General features: G+C 36.3%; 1 protein-coding gene across 2 annotated transcripts in view; it reads right to left on the reverse strand.

Moving 5' to 3' along the window:
* The window catches only part of LOC132113792 (LIM domain-binding protein 2-like), a 60,969-nt gene that overhangs the window by 31,058 nt on the left and 4,781 nt on the right, over positions 1-25,130 (reverse strand). For both annotated transcript variants that reach the window (XM_059521793.1, XM_059521792.1), the window contains exon 2: positions 16,635-16,737. In XM_059521793.1, coding sequence (XP_059377776.1) covers positions 16,635-16,737 — 103 coding nt within the window. The remainder of the gene's footprint in view (positions 1-16,634; positions 16,738-25,130) is intronic.

Raw genomic sequence — 25,130 nt, forward strand, 5'->3', positions numbered from 1 at the left:
GCACACACCCAAATAGGAGACGAGTGTGTGTGTGTGTGTGTGTGGTACCAGGGTAGGTTGAAAACACAAGAAGCTCTATAATACTAAGAAAAAGCTCTCTGTTTGCATTCACATTCCTCTAAATAGTTGCCGATCAGCTGGCACTCTAGAAATATGGGTTTTTGAGCCAATCACCTAAGCCTTAAATGTCATGTAACTAATCAATAGGAAATTGAGACGAGATAAAAATTGCAAACAAAGTCCTGCTGGGACGTAGATTTCTCTTTGCTGCCTGTAGAGGGAGCACTTCAAACAACCTCTCTTAAAATAAAAGTAAGCCTCAGCAGGATTCCGACAATAACCCACATGCTTTTGTGAATCTTTTTATTGTCTGAGCATGTGTAGCTCTTTTTGCGTGTTGTGAGAGGACTCCAGACTGATTGGCCCATCAACAGAAGCGAGCGCTCCAGAGGCTGGATTAAGCAGTCACTTATTTCAGCTGACATGTCGTACAACATATGCCTCCCAAGTAATGTGTACCCAAACATGCAATTTACAAATAATTAACGCTGTGTTAATTAGGCACATTAATTTACACTGAGCATAGGCTCCAGGACAGATGCCAACACTCGCAGCCAAAAAGACAAGAGAGGAGTTCAGTTTCAAGTGGCTCAGCAGACGGAGAGGAGAGTGTGAGAGGGACAGAGAGAAAAGAAAGACAGTCAAAGACAAGGTTATGCAGCTAGACAAACAAAACATGAGTAAATGAAGACAAGCAAAAGTGATTTTGCATGCAAAACAAAGGTCAACATTTTCTCTTTTTATTTTAAAATATGTTCCAAAACCATGTCATTTCTAAGATTTGTACCAGTTGCTCTTATCATGTTACAATGAAACTTCCAAGCTTCACAAGACACAAAAGCTCCTTAAATAAAAAAAAAATGTGAAAAATTCAGTGGTCTTGCTGCATTCATTCAGATTATTTTCAGAACCTACTGAATCAGATCTTGTTAATGAATCACTGTTCAGAAAAAAGGCTCAAAATGAATCAGACTGATCCAGGTCTTGAATTCTCGTATGAATTCACTGACTCTGGTTGCAGTGGTTAACAGCTCACTGGAGGGGAGGATTAATGCAGCACACAACCCATATGTATGACTTAACACCAAACAATATGGTAATATATAATACAGCTCACCATCCAAATAACAGCATTCCTACATTAAAGCATGGATGTGCTATTTTGGGGGTTTCTCTGCCTTTGAGGTCCACTGCCTCAAAAAACAGCGAGGCAACTCCCTGTGGCTGGCTCTCCACAGGTGAGATCCCATAAAAAAACAGGTGAATATTTCTAGAACTGAGAAAATGCTGAAAATAACTGCAACAGCAGCATAATTAATTGTGCTTCAGCATTGTGGGAAGGGAATATTGCACCCACTTTTTTAAGTCACACTGTGACTTTCCAAACAGTGGGCCAAAAAATGCACAATCCCGCCTGCTGTGTGTGAGCAAAACTTTATTTCCACCATAACAAATAACTCGTTATTTATAAAGCGTGCCGTAAGAACTTATGAGGTTGTACCAACAAACGTGTAAGCGAGTAAAAATGTAGAAAGGGTGTCAAAGCACAGTGCAACAGTGAACTGACTGACTGCAAGAAGCATGCGTGATTTTCATTTGGCGCGAGACATTCACAATCAGGGTTCCAAAAAGAATGTGGTTTAAAAAAAGGATAAAAAAAAGGAGAAGAACAGCTCTCACCCTGCCCTTCCATGTCAGTAATTATCTCTCTGGGGACAATAGCTCCATTCCAAAACACAACCCACACTTACATTTTCTCTCTCTCTCTCTCTCTCTCTCTCTCTCTCTCTCTCTCTCTCTCTCTCTCTCTCTCTCTCTCTCTCTCTCTCTCTCTCTCATTCTTTCTTTCACACACACACACACAAATTCTAAGCCTAAAATGCAGAAGCAGCTCCTATGACTCTGTGTTTTATCCTCTCTGGTGGGACAACACTGTGGATGAATGTGTGGATTATGAATAGATAATGATTAGGTATAGGTTCAAATAGAGATGTGAGAATACAAAGTCTGCCCCTCTCAGAGAAAGACTTGACGAGGTGAAACTGGAATCATATATACCAGAGAGATGATTTGTCAAAGGATTGCTTCTGCTAAGGAGCTGAATGCTTGCTAGTTTCCAGTTCAAGCAAATGTTAACCTCTGTTTGAAATAATTCTGTTGTTTGCATTATGCAATTCAAAATGTTGTCAAAAATATGCAAGCAATAAATCAATATTAAAATAAACAACAACAACAACATAATAGCAGTCTTTCTATAGTGTCTATATTACCAAGTATGAACTTCATTCAGAAATAAAGCATGTTTTTAGACAACCTTAGCAAATGCCACTTTTGCGCTTCACGCCTCACCCAACTCAAACATCACAAACACGGCTCTTACAGGTCTATAAAAGTCAAGGCATGTCTCAACAGGTAAAAGTAGACTACTTTGAATAAAATGTCCTACACATTAAGATTACTTTTACCTTGAAATGTAACTTACCTGTGGAGAAAAAAGTGTCCTAAAAATACTCAGCAGCACAAGTCTTGAGCACCAATTCAGCACATTAAATCATTTCTGAAGATTCATTAAAGGATCATTAAAAACAATAATGGCTGTTGAAATAAATTCAAAAATATTACCTTTTTTTTCATACTTTTTTTTTTCTTCAGTATTTTCAATAAAAAAAATGCATCCTAGTGCAACATAATTTAATTATTTCAAAAAAGAAACCTTAATGTTTATATTCAACTTAAAAAAAAAATGTATTCAATAGTATATATATATACATATATATATATATATACATATATATATATATATATATATATATATATATATATATATATATATATATATAAATATATATATATATATATGAAATTTAACTTGTATTGGTAACATCGACTGAAATTTTGTTACGACAACCATAAACATGTCCACATAAACATTACAATAAATGCCATTACAGAATGCAAATAAGTTATTGTCAATATGGAATTAAGTTGTGGAATCAAGTTAGTCAGGTATAAACATTGTGGATACCTAAAGTATAGTCTAGCAATTGGTTGTATATATGCTAATACAAATATGGTAATATGGTAATAATAAATATGGTAATCACCGTAATAAAAGAACTAAGAAATAAGTCAAGAAACAGTTAAAAATGCACATAAATGTACATACACACAACCAGGGTACTAGTATGGAATTCAGTGCCCAGAATATGAAATATTAATCTTTCATAAAACTTTAATTCAATCCCCTTTTCTTTCTTCCTTCCTTTCTCCCTATCCCTCAAACTTCAGTCAAAGAGCATTGATCTCAGAGAATAAAATATTGTGGGTGAAAACAAGAGATAACATGAAAATATGACATCTACATGGTCGATAGGGCGAACAAGCATATGGTTATGCACAAAATGTCTGTCCGGAGTACATGGACACTCAAACCCTTGTGTTGGTCTTCCTGCTGGTGAGTCTGAAAGCTTTCTTCAAGTCATATTGTCTGAAAGTCTGAAAGTCATATTGACAACTTTTATGATACGTTTTTTGTGCTTTATTATTGTTTTTGTCTTTTTGGAGCTTGGCAGACTCAATATAACAAGAGCTGTGTAACAATTCTTTTTGTGTTCCATCGAAAAACATCAGAGTTTTTGGGTTTGAAATGACATGAGAGTTGACCCAGTTTACATTTTTGGGTAAACTGCTCCTGAGAAAACTCACAGCTCAAAATGAGTTTTTGTTATTTTTGAGGTCACAGTGTCTGAAATGATCTGTGATACGGTGACTGATTAGAAAACAGATCCAGCAGATAAAAAGAAAGAATTGCGCTGTGATTATGATACACCACAGAGAATATTCTGACTCATCACATCTCGGTCTCATTGATGCGGAGGATGGGAGAGAGCGAGAGAGGGAGGTTGTCCGATAGATTCCGAGTTCTCCCCTCTCCAGCAGTAATCCCGAAGACATCCGCACCAAAACGAGACACAGGCGAACAGCTCCACTCACCCACAACCACCCTCACAACACGCTTGGCCTCACACCACTGCCTCTGTGTGTGTGTCTCAATGTGTGCTGTGCTTCTCCCATGAGTCCTGATCCACACCTCCCCCCTTTCCCCATTCATAATTCAGGAGAGGCTGGCTTGGTCCACTCTCCCTCCCAGCTCCACCGCATGCTCATGGGGCACATACTTCCTCAAGGGCTCCCGGACGGATGCCATCACAACCGAATCAAACAGTATGATTTCCCATCATCTTCCAGATTTGATTTATTAAAATGTCTATCCTCCATCGACATGAAAACAGTGACTCGATAAGAGAGAGAGCTGGAGTCTCACTTTCAGTATGGAAATATGTGCTGCAGAGTTTTCGACACATTTAACCCCATTAAAGTCCGAAAAAATCTGATTTCAGATCTGAAAAAACAATGAGCATTTTGGCTCAGTTGCTGATATTTAAATTGCCAAATGTTCAGTGGTTGACATATAAGCATGACTGATATGTGGAGTGGACAAACAAACATCCACCAAAAGCCTGATTTTGATACATTTTAACATGATTTTCCTAAAAATGATGTATGGAAATGAATTTGTTGCTTCAGTCCACTTATTGTCAATTTAAAATATAACTAACAGTCAATAAACGTTATTCTTAAATTTACATTATAAAAATCATTGAAGATTTCATAACAAAAATACATGATTACCATGACCTGAAGGGCAACATTTTAAGAAAAATATTAAAAGGCCTTTTACTTGCTAAAAAGGTCAATCATAAAACACAATGCATTTAGTAGATTGTGTAAAACATGTCATTCTAAATATGTATGAAGTTCCTTTTTCCGTGAACACAAAACATATTTTGAAAAATGTTTCCCATTCAAGTCAATGTATGGTCCAAAAAAAAAGAAGCTGTACCCCACTGACTGTTATAGTATGGCCAAAAACAGTAACAAAAAGTTTAAATACATACAGTATACTACAGTATACATCCATACAGTGGTTTTCTAGATAACTCTTTCCAGATAATTAAAAGCTCTCTATGGAATATAAAAAGTAATCCTACACCATCATGCTGTAATCCCAACCTTGCTGTAATCCCAACCTTTCTGTTCCTACCGGAGTCATTACTTGATCTAAATCAAACTCTCCATCAAGAATTCCCTGTGTCAGAAACATCTCCTAAGTTTTTGTCACACCACAAGACTCTTGAAGCCTGTATCATTGTCGCTGTCAGAATTCAGTGCAACATTTAAGCCTCGTTTAGCCCTCTGCTGGGCTCAAGATGAAGCCTGTAGATATGGCCTTGTCTCCACCGCTGATATAGAGGATGTGGGAAGTCTTGTTCCAAGAGGTAATTCCCCCCTTTGTGCCAAAATCAATCCAACACCTCCCTCCCATTCCTTTTGAGTGAATTATGCAGTGGGAGGGGAGGGAAGGTTTCCTGCCGGGTTTGTTTAAATAACCTCCTGCTTTACTGCTGTGTGCACCTGACGCCCGGCTTATAGAAAACAACGCCTCACAGGTAGAAAAGAAGATAGAATGGTATATCAACTTAATATACACTTCTGTTCAAAAATTCAGGGTCATTTTTTTTTTATCTTTTAAAAAGATTAACACTTTTATTCAGCAAAGATCCATGACCAAAAGTGACAATTAAGGCATATTTAATGTTATGAAAGGTTTCGATTTCAAATAAATGAGGTTTTCAATATTTATAATAAGAAGAAATTTTACTTTTACTTTATTAAAATGATATCATGTGACACTGAAGACTGGAATAATAGCTGCTGAAAATTTACAGGAATAAACTGCATTCTAAAATATATATGAAAAAGGAAACAATTATTTTAAATTGTAATATTTTTGTACAATATTACTGTTTTTACTGTATATTGTTTTAATCAAACAAAGCATAACAGACTTTAAAAAACAAGAAAAAACCCTAACAACACCAAAACTAGTTTGAATGATATTAACTACCAACTTTGAATGAAATAATGAACATTAAAAATATTTTGAAATGTTTCAGTCAATGGGGACAAAAGGAATTTTGGGAAATCATCAGAAAACACAAAAAGAGGGAGACAGGAGTGAATGAAAAGGAAAAAGAGATGCTGGAGGTTGACCTGAGCCTGTGGAGGGGAAAGAGAGATACATAAACATTTAATATCCTGATGACACACATATATATTCTCCGGCCATTAGTTTTACATTAGTCCATTATAAAAGAGCCCAGCCCAATGCATGCATTATCAATATAGCTAGCTATGTGTCTCTGTGAGACTTTGTGTACGTCTACAAACTATGTGCCAAAGCTTCCTTTCCATACGGTCTCTGAGCATATAAGAGGACAGCGCCTCTCGTTCATTATGCATGGGCTATGTTGACTTTCTGGAAGGTTCTTGGCTCAAAAGTGCACCAGGCTCCTCATAACTCCTCATTTTTTCATGAATCTGTAATTACCAAATCTACCATGCAGCATGACTGCATTTCTGCCCCAATTCCTGGGCACACACACACACACAAACACAAACACACACACACACACACACACACACACACACACACACACACACACACACACGTTTGTTTTTGTGAAAAGTCGGGACATCCCATAGGCATAATGGTTTTTATACTGTACAAACTGTATATTCTATCGCCCTACACCAACCCTACACCTAACCCTAACCCTAGCAGGAAACCTTGAGCATTTTTACTTTCTGTATGATTTATAAGCATTTTGAAAAATGGGGACATGGGTTATGTCACCCTCTCCTTGTAATACCTGTGTCATACTCATGTCATTTTACAGAGTTGTGTCCTGATATGTCACAAAAACAAGAGCACACACACACACACACACACACACACACACACACACACACACACACACACACAGGCACAACAATAACAATGACCTGCTCTTTTTTAGCGAGCTGTAATGGACACAGTAAACACTCAACCTGTTACCTGATGACACAATCGACCAATTTTCAGGGACATACACTTTCTTTGCATACCTTGCACGGCTGCACATAAGGCACACGCTGAAACATGCTCTTGCATGCACACACACAGGTCTGATGCTGATCCGGAGGTGAGTTAAGACAGACAGTGCAGTCAATATTGTTTTGTTATTGAATAAGGTGCTGGAGAGAGAGAGAGAGAGAGAGAGAGAGAGAGAGAGAGAGAGAGAGAGAGAGAGAGAGAGAGAGAGAGAGAGAGAGAGAGAGAGAGAGAGAGAGAGACTCTGTTCACCGTTTATATCTCTGCAAACTTTTAAAAGAGTCCACCCTCTCAACATTGACTTGTAGAATGAAGACAAACCAGTTAAGTCCAGCTTATTGATGTCCATTAAGAACAGTTGACGATCATAACCCATTTTACCTGCTCTTCTCAGGAGGCCATGGGCTACCCCTCGCCAGCTCACTTCTTCACCATACAAGAGTCTTTGTGCCGTCTGAAGTCTGAACGCTTTGATTCTAGATGTGATGTCAATGAGTCCTTGACCTCCCTCCGTCCTGGGGAGATAAAGTACTGGTGCTTTTAGCCAGTTATACCCGGACCAAAAAAAATCAACTAGTTTTTTCTGAATGTCCATTATCAGTTCTTCTGGAGGTTCTAAAATCATCATTTTATGCCATAAAGTAGCAGCAATGAGATTATTACAGACCAAAACTCTACCCCTATAGGATAACTGAAGGAGCAACCATTTCCATCGAGACAACCGAGCACATGTTTTCTCCACTAGTCCCTCCCAATTCTGTTTTCTATATTCTTCAGATCCTAAAAACACCCCTAAATATTTAAAACCTTCTCTTCCCCATTGCAACTCTCCAGGAAGGATGGGACCATTATTGTCATGCCCACACCATACTGCCACACTTTTGCCCCAATTGACTTTAGCAGAGGATGCTTTTTCATATGTTTTTAAACAATTTTTGACAACATCAACATCTTGATTGCCTCTTATTAAGACTGTAAGATCATCCTCATATGCAGACATTTTAATACACTGGGAAAAATCAATTTCTCTGATTTGCAGTCCCATTAATTTCTTCTTAATTTACAGAGTAACGGTTCAAAAGCAATGCTATAAAGCTGCCCTGAGATAGGGCAACCTTGTCTAATACCCCTCTGAACCTTTATGGGGACACTGACACCGCCACCAATTTTTATCAAGCAATTTGCCTCATCATAAAGCAATTTTATACATGAAATTAATTTTTCTCCAAATCCAAAAGCCTTCAGAGTCTCAAAAAGAAAAATATGATCAACTCTGTCAAAGGCTTTCTCTTGGTCCATTGACAAAAACCCAACATCAACATTGTTGTAAAAAGCATAGTCATACAGATCCCGCATCAGATGTAAATTATCTGCAATAGATCTGCCCCTTACACAATATGACTGATCCTTGTGAATAATTTCATGCAGTACATCATTTAACCTTTTAGCAATGCACTTAGAGAGAATTTTATATTCTGAACATAAGATAGCTACAGGTCTCCAATTTTTTTGGTAGAATCAAATCTCCCTTCTTTGGAAGCAATGTTAAAATAGCACGCTGACAACTTCTTGTTAAACATCCTTCACTTATACATTTCTGAGCAACTTCAAAAAAAATCATGACCAATAATAGTCCAAAAACATTTATCAAATTCGGCAGGAAGTCCATCAATCCCTGGTGCCCGTCCTGATGAGAGATCCATTACTGCTGAGGTCAGTTCATTAAAAGCAAGTTGTGCTTCCAAAAGTTGTTTTTTTCTATAGATAGTTTAGGAAGATCTTGTAAAAGTTCATGTCTACATTGTTCATTTAAGGAATCAGCAGAATATAATTCAGTATAAAAATCCACTGCAAGTCTACACATCCTTTCCAGGTCTGAAACAAGGTGTCCATCCTTATCTTTTAAAAACAACATCTTTTTTCCATGTTTAGTCTTCCGTTCTAAATCAAAAAAGAAGGACGTAGGAGTATCTATGTCTCTTTTTGTTAGAAAAAGATTTTTTATAAGTTCTCCTTTGACTTTTTCATCAAGGATTAAATTCAAACAGTTTTTCTTTTCAGTCCACATATCCTTCAAATTAGGAGAAGCGTTTACAATCATATTCCCTTCAATAATCTTAAATTCTTACTCCAAACTCTAATGTTTTCTTCAAACACAGGGTAGAATGAGAAGAATATTGTTGGCAATACTCCTTAATAAACACTTTCCCAATCTCCCACCACTGAATAATATTGTCATATCTTCCTTTCTCAGTCTTCCAAACTTCCCAAAAATTCTTAAAATTTTCACAAAAGAATGTGTCTTCCAACAATTTAACATTAAAATGCCAATAAGAACTCTTATAGGTTTTTGTTATGAGACTACATTCAATTGTGATTAGTTTGTGGTCTGAAAAAGAGACCAGAGTAATAGTTGAATTCAGGGTCCTGTTCCTCATATAATGAGATAGGTAAAACCTGTCTAAACGAGCAGCAGAAAGTGTGTCATTACTAAAACTCACCCAAGAGTATTGTTTAACTAAAGGATTGTTTTCTCTCCATACATCTGATAAGGTAAAATTATTTACCAATCTAGCAAGACAAGTGGCTGACACTTGATGTGGTTCTTCCCAATTCCTATCTAATACGAAATCTAAAGTGCAGTTCCAGTCTCCACCGAAAACAACAAAATCTCCATCATGTTGTTGTCTTAAAAACTGTTCTAATTTAGAAAAAATCCTTATTCTCTCAATGCCTAAGTTTGGAGCATAAATGTTCACAAAAGTAAAATTCATATTATATATTTCAGCTCTAACAATCAAGAGTCTTCCAGGTTCCAATTCATTTTTCCACAAAATATTGAAATTGAGAGAAGGAGCAAAAAAAATCCCCACCCCTGCACTTAGATTATTCCCATGACTAAGAAAGTGTTCTCCCTTCCACCATAGCCCCCAGTCAACTTCATTGTCTAAATTACTGTGGGTTTCTTGCAAGAAAATAACATTTAACTCTTTCAAATTAATAATCTCAGAAAGAAATACACGCTTTTTCATATCCCTCATCCCATTCACCTTTAGTGATCCTACTCGTAAGATCTCCATCAGAAAGAGAGAGGAAAGAAAGTAATAAAGAAAAATTAAAGAAAAAGTGAAACCCATCATGAGTCTTTAACTTTCCCCTTCGTTAATTGCTCTTTTCCAAACGTTTTAATTTTTTGTCTAGCAGATGTGATGTGTTTCTTAAGCCGAAACCTTTTCTGTTGAGAGAGCTCGGTACAATTACTCATTTTTCGTGCCCAAGCTACTGAAGAAACAAATTTCTCAAGATCAGGAAAAAAGTCACCAATTTCTACTCCTGCTTTCCCTTTTGTTTCATCAAGAAAACTATTAATTTGTTCAACAGTGTACAAATCACTTTCTCTTTCTCTTTCCATCTCAGACCACTGTTCCTCTCTCATGCTATCTTCAGTACTCTGAGATAAACCATCCATTTAATCTCCTACATCCTCCTCTGAACATTTTGCCTGAGTCACTAGAGAATGTTGTATCACATCCTCTACACTGCATTCATTCACCATCTCACCACGAGCACTAGCAGGCTTTTCAACAGTATAACTGCATCCAGGCTGGTCATCACTCACAATTTTAGAAACAAATCTACTCACCTCATCTTGTTCCTTCACCTCCTCCGTCACTCTATCAATCTGCGCAGTGTCTTTATTCCTTTCAATCGCTTGAAGTTCTCCATTTGATTCTTCAGCTCTAGATGCAATAGTTAAAGACAGATTTTCATCGCGAACTTTATACGGACACGAGTCGCGTTTATGTCCGACAACTCCACAATCATAACTTTTCAAGCCCTCTGTGCTCGCGTACACCATGTACGAATTATCTTCGTGTTTGACTCGAAAAGAAACTTCTAAGGATCGATCTTGGGCGCTTAAGAACATAAAAATTTGACGTCGAAAAGACAATACATGCTTTAGCACCGCATTTTTGCACCCCAATGGAATCGATCTCATGGGGCTTGCAATTTTCCCAAATCGCAGAAGTTCTTTTATTATTACATCGTTTGAAACAAACGGCGGGACATTTGAAATTGTGATTTTAGTAGCTGGGGCAGACAGCGATGAAACCGGAACAAAAGCTTCCTTCACCCACAACCCATCCACAGTCAAAATATTGACTAACGCTTCAGCTTTCAAAAATACTATGACTGCTTTGTTCATTCGCGAGCCAGAGATTATGTTATCAAACCCAATCTTTTGTCCTACCGCCACAAACAAATCTTCAACCGTTACACCTGCTTCTGGCACACACCTGCAGCCATTACGAAGGGATAAGCAGGCCGTTCCTTGAACCGGAACGGCCGCCATACCGACACCCGGTGCGTTTTTTTTTTCCCAACAATTAACGTAGGGGAAAAGAAACAAAGAAAAGAAACAAAATCAAAGAAAAAGAAGGGGAAAAAACCCAAAAGGAAAGAAACCTCTCCAACGCCACCACACACGATGGACCTCACCCTCACCAGAAGAGAGAGAGAGAGAGAGAGAGAGAGAGAGAGAGAGAGAGAGAGAGAGAGAGAGAGAGAGAGAGAGAGAGAGAGAAGACAGCAGGAAGAGCAGAGAAAGACTCCTTCTGCCCACACATACACACAAATGCTCGGAAACAGTGCCTTTAGACACACACACATTTTCATTTAGGGCACAGACACATTTAACATCTCTCAGTAATCTTAGAGGTATCAATCTACAGATCTGCAGATACAGCATATGAGAGCGCTCATACAAACACACAGAGACCATCTCGAGGTTGTTTTGAAACTTGGGCTGTCAGTCTTTGAGACCTGTGTCTTTGCCAGCACCGGACTGCAGCTGAGCCTGCTCAACCCCCCATACTGTCAATCACAGCTCGCTCTGTCTCTCTTTGCTGTGTTTTCCCTCACAAGTCATCTTAAACAATAGACTCTCCACCAAAGAAATGTGTGAGAGGCTTATGTAATCTAGGACTGCCAACTGATTAAAATGTTTCATTAACTTAACTGTATGTTAATAAATAAAATTAATAGCATATTCAATATGCATCAATATAATCAACAAAAAGAATCATTATTTGCTGATGAAATACCCCAAGTGAAGATAATTCAAAGACATTACTCAGGCAGTGAAAATCATTGTTGCTTTTTTAAAATCAATGTTGTTTGTTATTTCCTTATCATTGATATAAGACTATCACTGGCCTACAGTCCTTATCAATCAAGTTTGAAATCAAGTTTGTCTGAGAAAGAATCACGGCACGTTTATACTGGATGTGTCTATGTACACTTGCAAACTAACATCTCGCTGTTGTTTTGGCATTATCAAAGAGAAATATCAAGTTAAAAACTCAATTTTCAAAAATTAAAAAATACATTCATGCTTTTGAATTAGTAGGCTACTGTGTGAATGGTTCCTAGCTCATTCAGGGCTGTTTTCATTTAAGATGCGTTCACCCTAACTTTCAAACCAAGCAGCTGCCTGTTGGTCAACATGGAAAATTCAAATCTCATGTGAAATCTAAATAGGGAATCTTTCCCTCATACAAAATTCTTGATTGCGTGAACTCCTAATGACTGGATTTTGCATGCAATTCACTAATCTCTTCAGAATACCACCTTTTCTGAGAACTATCAGTAAAAAAATAAAATATAAATATAAATACACAACAACAAGTGTAAACACAGAGAGTTGCCCAGGTTTTTACTAATCAAATCTACATTAACAGCAATGATGGGAAATTATACAAAATGCATGCTATTCAGAAATGACAATTTACAAAATCAACCTCAGGTCACAAATACCAGAATAATTGTTTATTAACATGACATGTTACCCCCCAAAAATGAAAAGATATTTTAATGAAAAGTAAAAACATACCTTACATCATTACTGGGCATAGTCCACCCATCAAATAACAACTGTACACTTATTTTGTAGCAGGCACAAAAGTCACGCATCAACAACAACACCATAAAGCCTTTAATTCTAACTCTGGGAGCAACATTTTTTAATTTTCTTCATTACTATTATTGTGTAGCGTTAAGTAACTATTAGCTACAAACCATACTCAAAACAACCAATGACAGCATGCTAAAAAGCAGCCTACTATTGTGGTACAGGTGCATGGTATATTCATATATGACATACTGTAAATGTTACTGTATTAAGGTACTGTACATTCTAAAAAATGCTGGGTTGTTTAAACACAACTTTGGGTCAAATATGGACTAATCCAACTTTTTAAAAATTTAACCCAACAGTTTAGGTTAGTCCACATTTGACTGAAAGTTGGGTTGAAACAACCCAGCATTTTTGTTAGCATGTACCATAGAATTGACACTGTACCTATCCAATAATATCATAGTGCCATGTACTAGTTTTATTCAATCACTGCTAGTGTTTTTTACTGTTTGCTGCCAAGTGCTTATACAGTACCTGTTCACAATCTTTACATTCAGTTATTTATTGTAATAAAGACTATCTTCTTCTCTTGTACATGACTAAAATTATTTGAAGGTTTTCTTCAATCGACTGTATCCACTTAATCTAGCGCTCTCTTGCTATCTGTGTCATGTCACTGTTTCACAGAGTGAGAAATTGGCCGAAATGGTTCAGTCCGTGTGTGAGCTTTTTGAATTATTCAAACTCAATCGCAAAACAGGTTGACCAATTAATTTAAAGGAACGGACTCAAACGAGTCAATTGGGCATTGCTCATTCTGGACTGCATTTCCCCAAAGCATTAATCTATTCAGCTTTCATGCAGTAGCGGTGCCTTTTTAGAAATCTGCCAGAATGCAAACAAGATTATTAAGATTCTCAGGTCTGTAATCAGTAATCTCTGTGAAATTTTACTAGAGCTTTTAAATAGTTTGGTTCAATTTGAACCTGGTTAATGGACCTAACATCCTCAGGTGTTTGGCTTGCACAGACACTTATGCCATTGTAATAAAAAAACTGCGACCAAAAAAAAAAAACAGATTCCAACTGTCTTCCAAATCTGCTAATAAATTTGTCTTAGGTTTGTTTGTTATTGTCTGATGAAGTGTTGCGGTTCAGTGGTGGAAGTTTTCTCGGGTTTCACAGTTGCAGGGGCATTGCATCACGCTTTGAAACTCTCCTCGCCTCAACCCAAAACAAGAAATGTTTTTCAGTTCAGATATTAATTATTCCCAAGCTAATAATGTCCAAGAGGAGAGATGTGAAGAAAATACTGAAATACAGCACTTCACAGTATTTAAAGAATCAGCTACAGAAATATGTTAGTGTACGTAATAGTCCTGTGTTCAGGTTTGGGTGCTGCAGATCAATGAGCTAAAATGTTTATTCGAAAGGTTCCTGTCTTCAGGTGGTTAGGGTGGTACATGCAAAACATACAATGGAGAAACTTTTATCACTTCAGGAGACTACAATAGAAGACTAGAAGGATAAGACAGAACTGAGCTTCAGTCTTGAAGAGTGGAGAATGGAAAAGCAAGAAATAGAAAAGAGACGGAGAAAGTGAGGCCATTTGAACTAATGCATTTCAATAATCCATCCATTATCTATCCATCCACAATGGTACTGCGGTGAAATAACGCCCACATCTTATGCAATATATGTTGGTGAATATAAGTGCAAAGTCTTTGTCTCTTAAACTTCAATGCTTCTTGTTTGTATGCTTGTAAGGGATATTTTAGATATGTTCGGAGATAGTCTGAGATTTTTCAGTACTGAAGTTTTTATTATTAACAATGAAGAGAGTTTTTAAGTTTAATCATGTTAAGCCTTTAACTTAATTTATTCACCTATACCCATTTAAGTTTTAACAACCATTAGGAGGCTTTCTTTAAAGCAGTTATTGTAAAGTTATTTATTTAAGGTTTATTTGCAGTAATGCCTGGCCACTGACTCTATATTATCCACTTTACTAGGCTACTTACCAAATAAATAAATAACTGTACATATTGATTTAACATTAAACAATTTTATTAGTTTACTGACAGATTATCAAAAAAGCTTCAGCTAAGGTTATCTAGGACAAACAAAATAAATTCTACAGGTTAGTGGATGTAATACAAATCATCTGACCACAGAATCAAGTATTCCAGAGAGTGCATTTAAAATGCAACACTGGATGTGTGCGATATGACCTTATTTTGAATAAAGAATTCATAAAAAGGTAAATACATTAAATCAGGACATGCTGAGCAAAAAAGTGGATTAGACTATCTTTGATCTGATGTCTTGAAATGTAAAGCAGAGGAATGAGTTACTCAATGGAACCTGAACAGTGATTACTGTTAACATGTCATACAAAGACAAGCAAGAATAAAACAAGCATACTGATGTGAGGTTGTACCGATGCAGAAAATCCTTAATGATGCTTGGTAGAGTGAGGATTGAGAAATGTATAAAAGGCCCGAGCAAATGCAGTATGCAGTGCTTGTGTTTGTGTGTGAGTGACATTGATTGAGTGAGGGTGTATGTTTGTGGCTGAAACTAAGAGGAGTCATTTCTGAAGACTAAAGATGAGCTGTCACAAGAGACGGACTGAACTCCCTTCTCAATCGATATAGGGGATTGGGTCCCTATGTGCCTCCGGAGCCAATGCAAGCTTTGGGGTTTTAAATTGTGTATGTGAAAATTACAAAAAATTACATGCTGCTATGTAGAATTAACATACAAAAAACCCTTAGAAACTTTACAGGTTAAATGACAAATTAAACATGGTAGTGTATGGATTTTACATCTTTGTTCAATTGAAAACTATCCAAACTTCACAAAATGAAGCAAATAAACTGCCATGTTTTGAAAAGAGGCGAAAGCAGAGGTTACTGTAATGCTGCCCACAGTCTACTGGCATATTCAGTTTGCATAATAAAAGTATATATTTCTGATTCTGTCAGCACTACTAAGACCCCCGGGAAGGAAGGGGGCTTCAGTGAATGTTTGACTCACACATTCTTGCAACAGGCAGTGTTCTGCATGACTAACCAAAAGCAGAGAACTCAATAAGAACAGACAACACAGCTTAAATAATCAGAGAGAAAGATAGGAAAGGTGTGCAGAAAAAAAAGAAATAAATAGACAGGCTAGCAGGGCTATATTGCACATGAAGCCAATACTACATTAGGGAGCTCACTGCAAACAATTACTCTCTCGTGCTTTTTAAGGTGTTTAGACAAATTCTGGTAGAGCTGTAGATAATATAATTCACAAATATGAACCTTTCAAGTCAGTTGAAGTATAATTCAGTATAATTCACCAATTACAACACTTTCTTAGTCTAGTTCTCTACAGTGACATGCAAGGCCATTAACCGCAGTGTTGTTTTTATGTGATGTTTAGGGAACTTGTTTCCTGAAGACCAGTAAAAGTCAATAAGATCTGGAACTGGCGGATTTAGTTGATTCAAAGTTCTCTACAGAGTGTTATGGATCATTACCTTCTACTGTACATTTTCAATAGACTCAATAGACACAATATCACAGTCATCTACCATCAGCCTGTTTTTATCTGGCAACAGCATGAGCAAATTTGCAAAAACAAAAACACTGGCACAAGATAAAAGCATAAATCTTACTGTATCTTTTTGGTCCATCCTCCAGGCAGAAGGCTATGGTCAATGTAGCATCCTCCTCAAAGAATTCTGTAGCAAACGCATCCCACCAAAGACTATCACTCTCCTGGGGAAGAAGGAGAGTCACAGTTAATTAATAGGAGTTAATTATATTGTGTGATATGCTTCGTCATTCTTACAAGTCTATTTAATAAGAGTAAAAATTAGAAAAAATATTTAGTGTATAGCTCCACTCATTTTTGTGATTAATAAAACTTCTATTCAGATGTTTGTTATTAATACTTTTATTCAGTAAGGATGCATTAAAAAATTATTAAAAGTGACAGTAAAGACATTTAGAATGTTACAAAATATTACAGTTTCAAATAAATGCTGTTCTTTTGAACATGATAAGAATCCTGAAGAAAATAAGTTTCTACAAAAATATTAAGCAGAACAACCGTTTAAAACATTGCTAATAATAAGATATGTTTCTTGAGCAGCACATCACATATACACATACACAATCAATTTCTGTATATAGTTTTTTATTTTAATAAATAGAATTTGTGAGTCATCTCTTGTGGTTATTTTCAAAAGCTCAATGTTAACATTAATGCAGTCAATCATCCACTGACATGTACCTGACATGTGTGCTTTTTTGAATTACCATTTATAATTAATAAACACAAAATCCTATAACCCGAACCCAGATAGCATCAGTTTAGAACCTACTTTCCCTAATGTCTTGCTCTTTTCTCCTAAAGGCTCATTTTGAGACCATTCTACGATCTAGCATATAAATTTAATGAGCTCAGTGCTTATAAATGCAAGTTTTTCTTAATTAAATATTAAAGGTTATGCAGCGAGCACCGGTGCACTGTTATTAAAAGTCGACAATAACAACTAAATTATTTTAAATAATGTACATCCAGGTTACCTAGATCCTTCCAGTCCACCACTAATGGGAAGATTCACTAATTGAGTTGAATTAAATTAAGGCCACTCCATCAGATGGCATACTAGTTGCAAACATACTCAGCGTATGTAAAATTAGACTCCGCTGCAATCCTGTGATTGACAGAGCTCTTATTCTAACAGACGTCGTTAAGGCCAGTGTTGCCATCTAGACCATGTTGCCTGGTGACAGATCACAAGCCCTCTCAGATGTTTACAATTAGGGCTGTCGACTTCAGGCAACATCACGTCGTATAATAGCCGACCCTGGAGACCTTTAGTCCCACATCCCGTATTCGAGAAGCACTGTTTTCCAGTGTGGAGGAAGTAGTCTCGTCTGCTCCATTTTTTTGGAGTGACACAGTGCCCTATTACAACCTGCCATTTTAGTCACTGTAAGTGAGTGATCTGTTTTGACAACGGTGATTGTTTTTGCATTCAATAAGGCAGGAGGCTGATGTTGTCCAACACATCTGGTTAATAGCACAGCACTATCACACATGACACATATTTCTGGCTAACACTCTTTCCCTTGCTTTTTGCCTGTGTGTTGTGAATGAGTGAATGTGTGTTTGTGTATGTGATTAAACCTTGTAGTCACACTCAGCAGGATGCCTGATTTCATCAGATAATCCTCCTTTCTTAATTTTTACCCCCCCCCCCCCCTTCTTGGTCTCTTGTGGGTTGGCAAAGTACTAAGGTTAAAACAACCTTCGTAATCTTCGTAATGACTACGACTTGGTATTGACACAGATTTCATGATTCAAATACGTTCCAGTTCACAAGCTCTTGATTCCAATTAATAGTCATTTGTATTAAGTCATATTTCTATATATTTAGTAAAGTTTATATAATGTATATTAAAAAAAACTGCTTTAGGCTACTATACATTTGTATGGTATATTACTATAATATAAAATGTTAATTTTTTTTTTTTTTTACAAATTCAATTGCTGTTTATTTTAATATACAATGATCAACATTGAAATAAAAACTGACTTGTATACAAACATTTAAATTGCACATAAGGCTGGTTTTATATGAACTTTTTAATCATATCAAGTTTCTACTTGAATTGTTGTAGCAATATAAACACAAATAACTAACTTTTTATGAAACAATTATTCACACATAAAATAAATGAAACGTCACTAACAGCTTAATTAAGAATTTAATGAATATGTTATCTACTGCATATATTAAATCAAAATGCACCTCCCTAGAGTTATATTTTTTCTGTGGAAACTGAATGGCTTTCCAGAGGTAAATTTAATGTTACATGTACGTGACATTGTTTACAAGCTGTTTGCAACTGAAAGAGTGACTGGGTGATTACATAAGAGATGATACATTTCAACAAGTTGTACTGAATCTTTCAACATACATTCTCATGTTAATTTATGTTTATTTTGTGCTATAACTAGTAGAAAAGAGGAAGAGATGATTGGTTGAAATGGGCTCTGTGCTGCTGTTTTAAGTGAGGCAGCTACAGCAATCTCTCATGCCACATTAAAGAGTGCCAAATGATATTCATTGTTTAAATTTCATGATAGAATTGGAAAGCTGAGATTATGTTTCATAACAAAAAAAAACACAAAGCTTACTGCAATTATTGGATAGGAGGCGCGATACACAATGTTAAGTGAAGTTTTGTTCACACTTCTGAACTGAAAACAGCACAGAAAATCGATCTTTGGATTTAAGTATTCATATTGGTTTATCAAAATGAAGATTGGTTAAAATCAAGTAATTATTGTCAATCCAGCCTTACTAATGACTGACTCTTTTCATCTTTTCAGGTCTGAAAAACCGAGGTTGTTGTCCTGTATCTGACTGACTTTGGTATGTATGTCTCTTTTTAAGTCATATCACATCAAAATGGACAGTGTCAATGTAGTTGTGATTGAAATCCCACAACTCTCTGAGCTACTTTACAGTTCAATATCTCTTTGCAGCTCATTGATGGCCACTCTTGAGCTTAGCTTATCAAACAGTGTTTGTATCAGCAGGTGTTGACTGCTCTCTTTGAGTGTTCATTGATCTTCTCCACTCGAGCATCTTCCTGATAATGGTTCAGTGGCCCGCAGGGGGATCCATCTTACTGTACAGTCACCACCAATGACCTCCACAGCACCAATGACCTCTGACCTTAGGTTAGGACCTGATTAATAACTGTGATGAAGATCTAAAATTTAAGAACATTCATAGTGTTTATTATGGTCTAGCCTAAAAAGACAGGTCTAAAAATACACTATATATACCACTGTTCAAAGTTTAGGGTCAGTAAGATTACTGTCAATAAGAAATTTCACAGTTTTACAATTATAGTTTACAATTATGTATTATCTTGGTAGCCCTATTTTAGCCTTGTCTTATAAATCATAATCAACAGAGACATTCGGTGAAATCGCTTCAGGACATAATGAATACAATGACCCACATGTTCAAAAATGGTGAAAGGGCCCTCCATTATGTTCCGAAAACAAGATATTGAGCATATAGGTTGAGATAACACAGACAAAATATTGAGTTAGCATGTAATGGAATTACTTTACACTGCTATTGTTTTAATTACTTTGATATAAGCTAATTACAGAAGAGCATTAATGGCCGCTAACACCATTATCAGTATCTGCAGCAGGACTCAGAGTTATAGGATTTCATTTATCTGGAAGACAATCTGCATTGTCACAATCAATAGGAAATCTGATCACCCATTTGCACTAATCAGCCCTATTTAATGCATCAGCGGCCCTTACAAACAGTATCAGTAAACCTGCGTACAGGTATGTGTCAAAGTTGGAAAGGATTGCATTTTTTAATAGTTAAATAGGATAATTTTTTTATACTGTACCATAGTTCCCTAGCAATGTGATTTGCATATATAGTGATATATCTGTGCACCCCTGTTGCTCTATTCTTGTATTTTCTTTATTTTTTTATTTGTTCTTGACTGACTGATGGAATAAACCAAAGTTGCTGCATTTCATAGACATAGATAATGTACAATGAGAGGTTCCTGCCTTCAGTGCTGATTGTACCTGTCTAGCGTGCTATAGCTGATAGTGAGCTTTGATGTACAGCGCACCGATCAGTCCTTCAGGACCTCAGGTGAACTAACATGGGCGTCTGCACGGGTTGCCTGAAGATAAAGCCGTATTGATTGGAACATCTAAAGGGATTCATCAATGTGCAAATGGTGGCTCTCAACCCAGTCACCGCTCCGCAGGGGCCAAGCAGCTCGGATTTATGTTAGATCCAAGAGCTTAGAGAGACAACAACATCCCATATCCTTGGTAAATAACAAAAGTGGCTTCTTTTTACAACACATACTGTACACAAGCCAAATAACTAATATTTATACTTCTCTCTCTCTCTCTCTCTCGCTCGTACACACACACACACACACACACATTGGCATATTTTGTGTTGATAACCTTCCCCTTACAGAAAACTACTGGCAATTTTTAAATTTTATATAACACCACGTAGTATGTTTTTTAGCCTTTTGGTTTATGGGGAAGTGTCCTCATAAACCATTTTTACGTTGTAGTACCCATGTCACTATACACATTTGTGTCCTCATAAACAATATATACCAGAACACACACACACAACAGTTTTTTTTTCCAACAGTTCCACTAGTTTTTATTTTTGTTTTGAATTTAGATTTTTAAAATGTCCTCAATTGCAATTCAGTTTTAATGGTGCACACACACACACACACTCAAAAAAAAAAAAAAATTCAAATGTACGGTGGTTTGGATAAAAATGTTGCTAAATTTGCTATTGAATCTTTGCAAGGTTGCACTGTTAGGCTTTTTCCTAAGTTTGTGCATGCTGGTGTATTATTGTGGTGTCTGTGTCAGATTTACCTGCCACTAGTGATGTACAAAAAGCTAACGGTTGTCTATGAGGAAACTGTCAACTAAAATAAACAATATAAGGTATATAATCAAGAACAGTTTATCCTAACCTATATTTTTTGTTTTAAATGTATTATAATATTTTGGTTTATTATAATATTTGTATTTAATTTCATAATATTGTTAATGAAATAACATTTCATCAAGATATCGTTCCTCATTATAGTTTTTGTTTAAAATGGAATCATTTACATGCAAGTTTGGAGCCCAACAAACACTAATATCTAGTGGTTATTGGATTGCGCTGGATCAGTGTTTTTTCTGACCATCTAAATCCAACAGTCAGTTTTAGAATGGTTGGAATACTGATTTTATTTAGAGGCAGTGTGATTCAGCCAGGAGTATTAACATATATGTTTTGAATGACACTGAAAGAAGGCAACCTATTCATTCACGCATCATGGGAATTGGTGTAAATTGTCCTTATATATCCACATCTGGGAATTGACATTTAAAAAGTCCTCAGCCAGGCAGACTCCATTTAGACTCACCTTTCAGGACTCATGAAATGTACACAAGGTCTTTGATGAGCTTAACAGAGCTGTGTGTGGGCAATCACTCGCAGGATTTGTACAACTGCTGTTGAACTTCTTCCACCTACATATCAGTGACAGCCACCGACAGATCTCAGGGAATACTAACAATGTAAACAAGCCAAAACCAAAGTGGAAATGGCAGTAAGCATGTAAATAACTCATGCATCGTTTCATGATACCTCATTTTAGTAAACAACAACAGTATAAACAACATCTATGGGTATTTTCAGGCAAGCTATTCTAATCTGCTTTGCTGTGTGTTTTTTTTTTTTTTTTAAGAACAACTGAATGTTGACCATATTTGGGACTGTTATAAGGTTAGGTACATATGATCTGAATTATGCTACTTAAATAAGGCAAGGGGAAGTAAACGAATGCCCTTCAGAAAGTCTTCACCATATATGACACACAGTGCTGGACCACTGAAGACAACATTGCACAGTATACTGTACACTACTGTCCAAGAGTTTGGGGTCAGTGTTTTTTTAAATATATTAATACTTTTATTCAAAGATGCATTAAATTGATCAAAATGATGAGACTTTTTACTATTTCAAAATAAATGCTGTTCGTTTTAATATTCTATTCGTCAAAGAGTCATGGCTTCCATAAAAATATTACGCCTAATGGCTGTTTTCAACAACAACAACAAAAAAGTTTCTTGCCCAACAAATCAGCATATAAGAATAATTTCTGAAGGATCGTGACACTAAAGACTGGATTAATAACTACTGTTTTTATTTTATTTTTGATCAAATAAATGCTGCCTTGGTGAGCATAAGAGACTTAAAATAAAATCTTAGACCAGAATCAACCTCAAACCTTTGAATGATAGTGTATAAGTTTCTTAACGCATATTTGTGTTAGTTAACATTAAAGCATTTTGAGCTAGTTTAGAAAAAAAATTTGTAGGTTCACAACCCATCCAAATTTTGATGAGGTGTTTTGAGAAACCAACCCATGCAGGACACAGCTGAGAACTTGATATTTTAGCAATGATAACACCCCTGAGGCTCCTCAAAAACATCATCACTCAGGGCTGGACAAAAGGAATCAAAAATATAATATGTACAGAAAAAGTCTGAAAACAGGAAGTTGGTAAAAATGGGCGATCCCTCTTTATTTGTTATCAGCGCAACAGTGTAGCCTGGAAGGAACTTTGGGAAAGCCGCAGGAAAAAGGTGGGACTATTGTCCTAGTATCCTGCCAGTTTGAACGCCACCTTATTGTTCCAGAGAATCCATTTTTTTGTTTTGTTTTCAATGTAATATGTCACATATCAGCCGGGACCCCATAACCTGTTTTTGCATAATGCAGCCAATTGATAAGAGGTTTGTACGTTATCTTCATCCCATAGAGAGCACAAAATAAAGTTTAAAGACTTTTAAGTCCACTGCTGCCATTAAAAATTAAAACGTTCAATGATACATTATTGATAGTGAAATCATTAGATATTTCTCAGTCCTACACAGCTTAACAAAACTCTTCAATTTGGGCACATCAATTTATGCTAGACTTTTCACGTGCTCTTAAAACACAATCTGTTGTCCATCACCTGCTTCCTACAAAATCAATTAGGCAGCATGTAATATAAATGATGATGGACATGGTTAGACTGATTTGCCATTTGGTGCCTTTTTAAGCTCTTATGGGACTATGGAGGAGCTGCGATGATTGTTTTACCTTGAGGACTTTGAGACTGAGTTTCTCCACAGTGAACTGCATTATCGATCACCCTCAGATCAAACCGAAATGCAGCTGTGAACTGCTTCTTTGCATAAACACATTCCATTCCAAAACCATTAGATAGATTAATAAATTTAGTATTTCATTTGTTGTCTTCTTAGTGACCTCTATTTTTATCCTCACTCTTTCCAACCCTGTGAATATTAAGAAGTGATATGCTAATGAGCTTATACCAGCTGAGGTTTACATCCTCTTAATGTAAACCAGCATGCTTATTTTCACATGCTTATGCAGCAGGTTATCCAGCAAACATTTTTAATGGCAGCAAACATGTTTGATGCTCTTTCAGCATGAAAGCCTCAAGGAAAACATGTCTAAATGCACATTTGAAAGAGTACAAAACTCAATATGGTTTCTATTGAAGGTGCAGTCAGTCTAGGGCTGCACAATTAATCGAATTTCTAATCGCAATTACAATTACAGACGCCACAATTACATGATCGTTCAAAGCGGCAATTAATCATTCAAAGTCCACTTATGTTATCCTGCCTGCTTAAGATGTGTTTTTTTTCTTTCTTCATTCTTATCTTAAGGGCTTTTCCCATTATTATTTTAATTTTAGTTTTGGTATACCATTATAATACCATTCATATTTTTACTTTTTTATAAGTTAAAGAAAAAACCAATCCGATGTATAGTTGACATTTGAGGCTAAGTTAATACTATAGAAATGTTTTTTCATTTAGAGTGTTTTCAGCTTGTTTATTTTCATATAAAAATACGGCATGCAGTTGCATCAAACTTATAAACATCATTCAATGTTAATTGTGATAATCGTAATTAATCGACAATTATGATTTTTGTCATAATCGTGTATCCATAACTTTTTTTTTTTGGTTTAAGTTGGGCAAAAGCATGCTATTGTATAATTGTTCTTTTCACAGTCAGCCATGGTTACTTTATTCTGCAAGTTAAATTGTCCAAAAACAGCAGGGTAATGAAGTTAAAGTCCATTTCAGGGAAAGCCAATTCACTCTGCTGCCATATTTGGAATGCATCTGGGCAGCAAGAATTTGGGGCATGCAAGTGTCCTGAACTACTTAAAAATGCATGCAAAAATCACAATTATTTCAAATTAGCAACAAAATCTGACGTGAGCTTCTAATGATAGCTGCAGGGATGCAATGAATTAACTAATTGGCGATTTGCTCTTAAATTTAGAAGGTGTGACTCATTTCATCATATTGTGCTTTGCACTTTCACCTATTCATAGTTATATGAGTGAATCATCTTGGTATACAGTATACAGTCAGAAAACAGGTACAAAAGCTGTCACTGAGGCAGTACATTTGTTCCTAAAGGGAGCATATCAGTGCCTTTTGAAAGGGTCCTGCCCTAGTGACAGCTTCTGTACC

The sequence above is a fragment of the Carassius carassius genome, chromosome 33 (genome assembly GCF_963082965.1).
Source record: "Carassius carassius chromosome 33, fCarCar2.1, whole genome shotgun sequence".
NCBI lineage: Eukaryota > Metazoa > Chordata > Actinopteri > Cypriniformes > Cyprinidae > Carassius > Carassius carassius.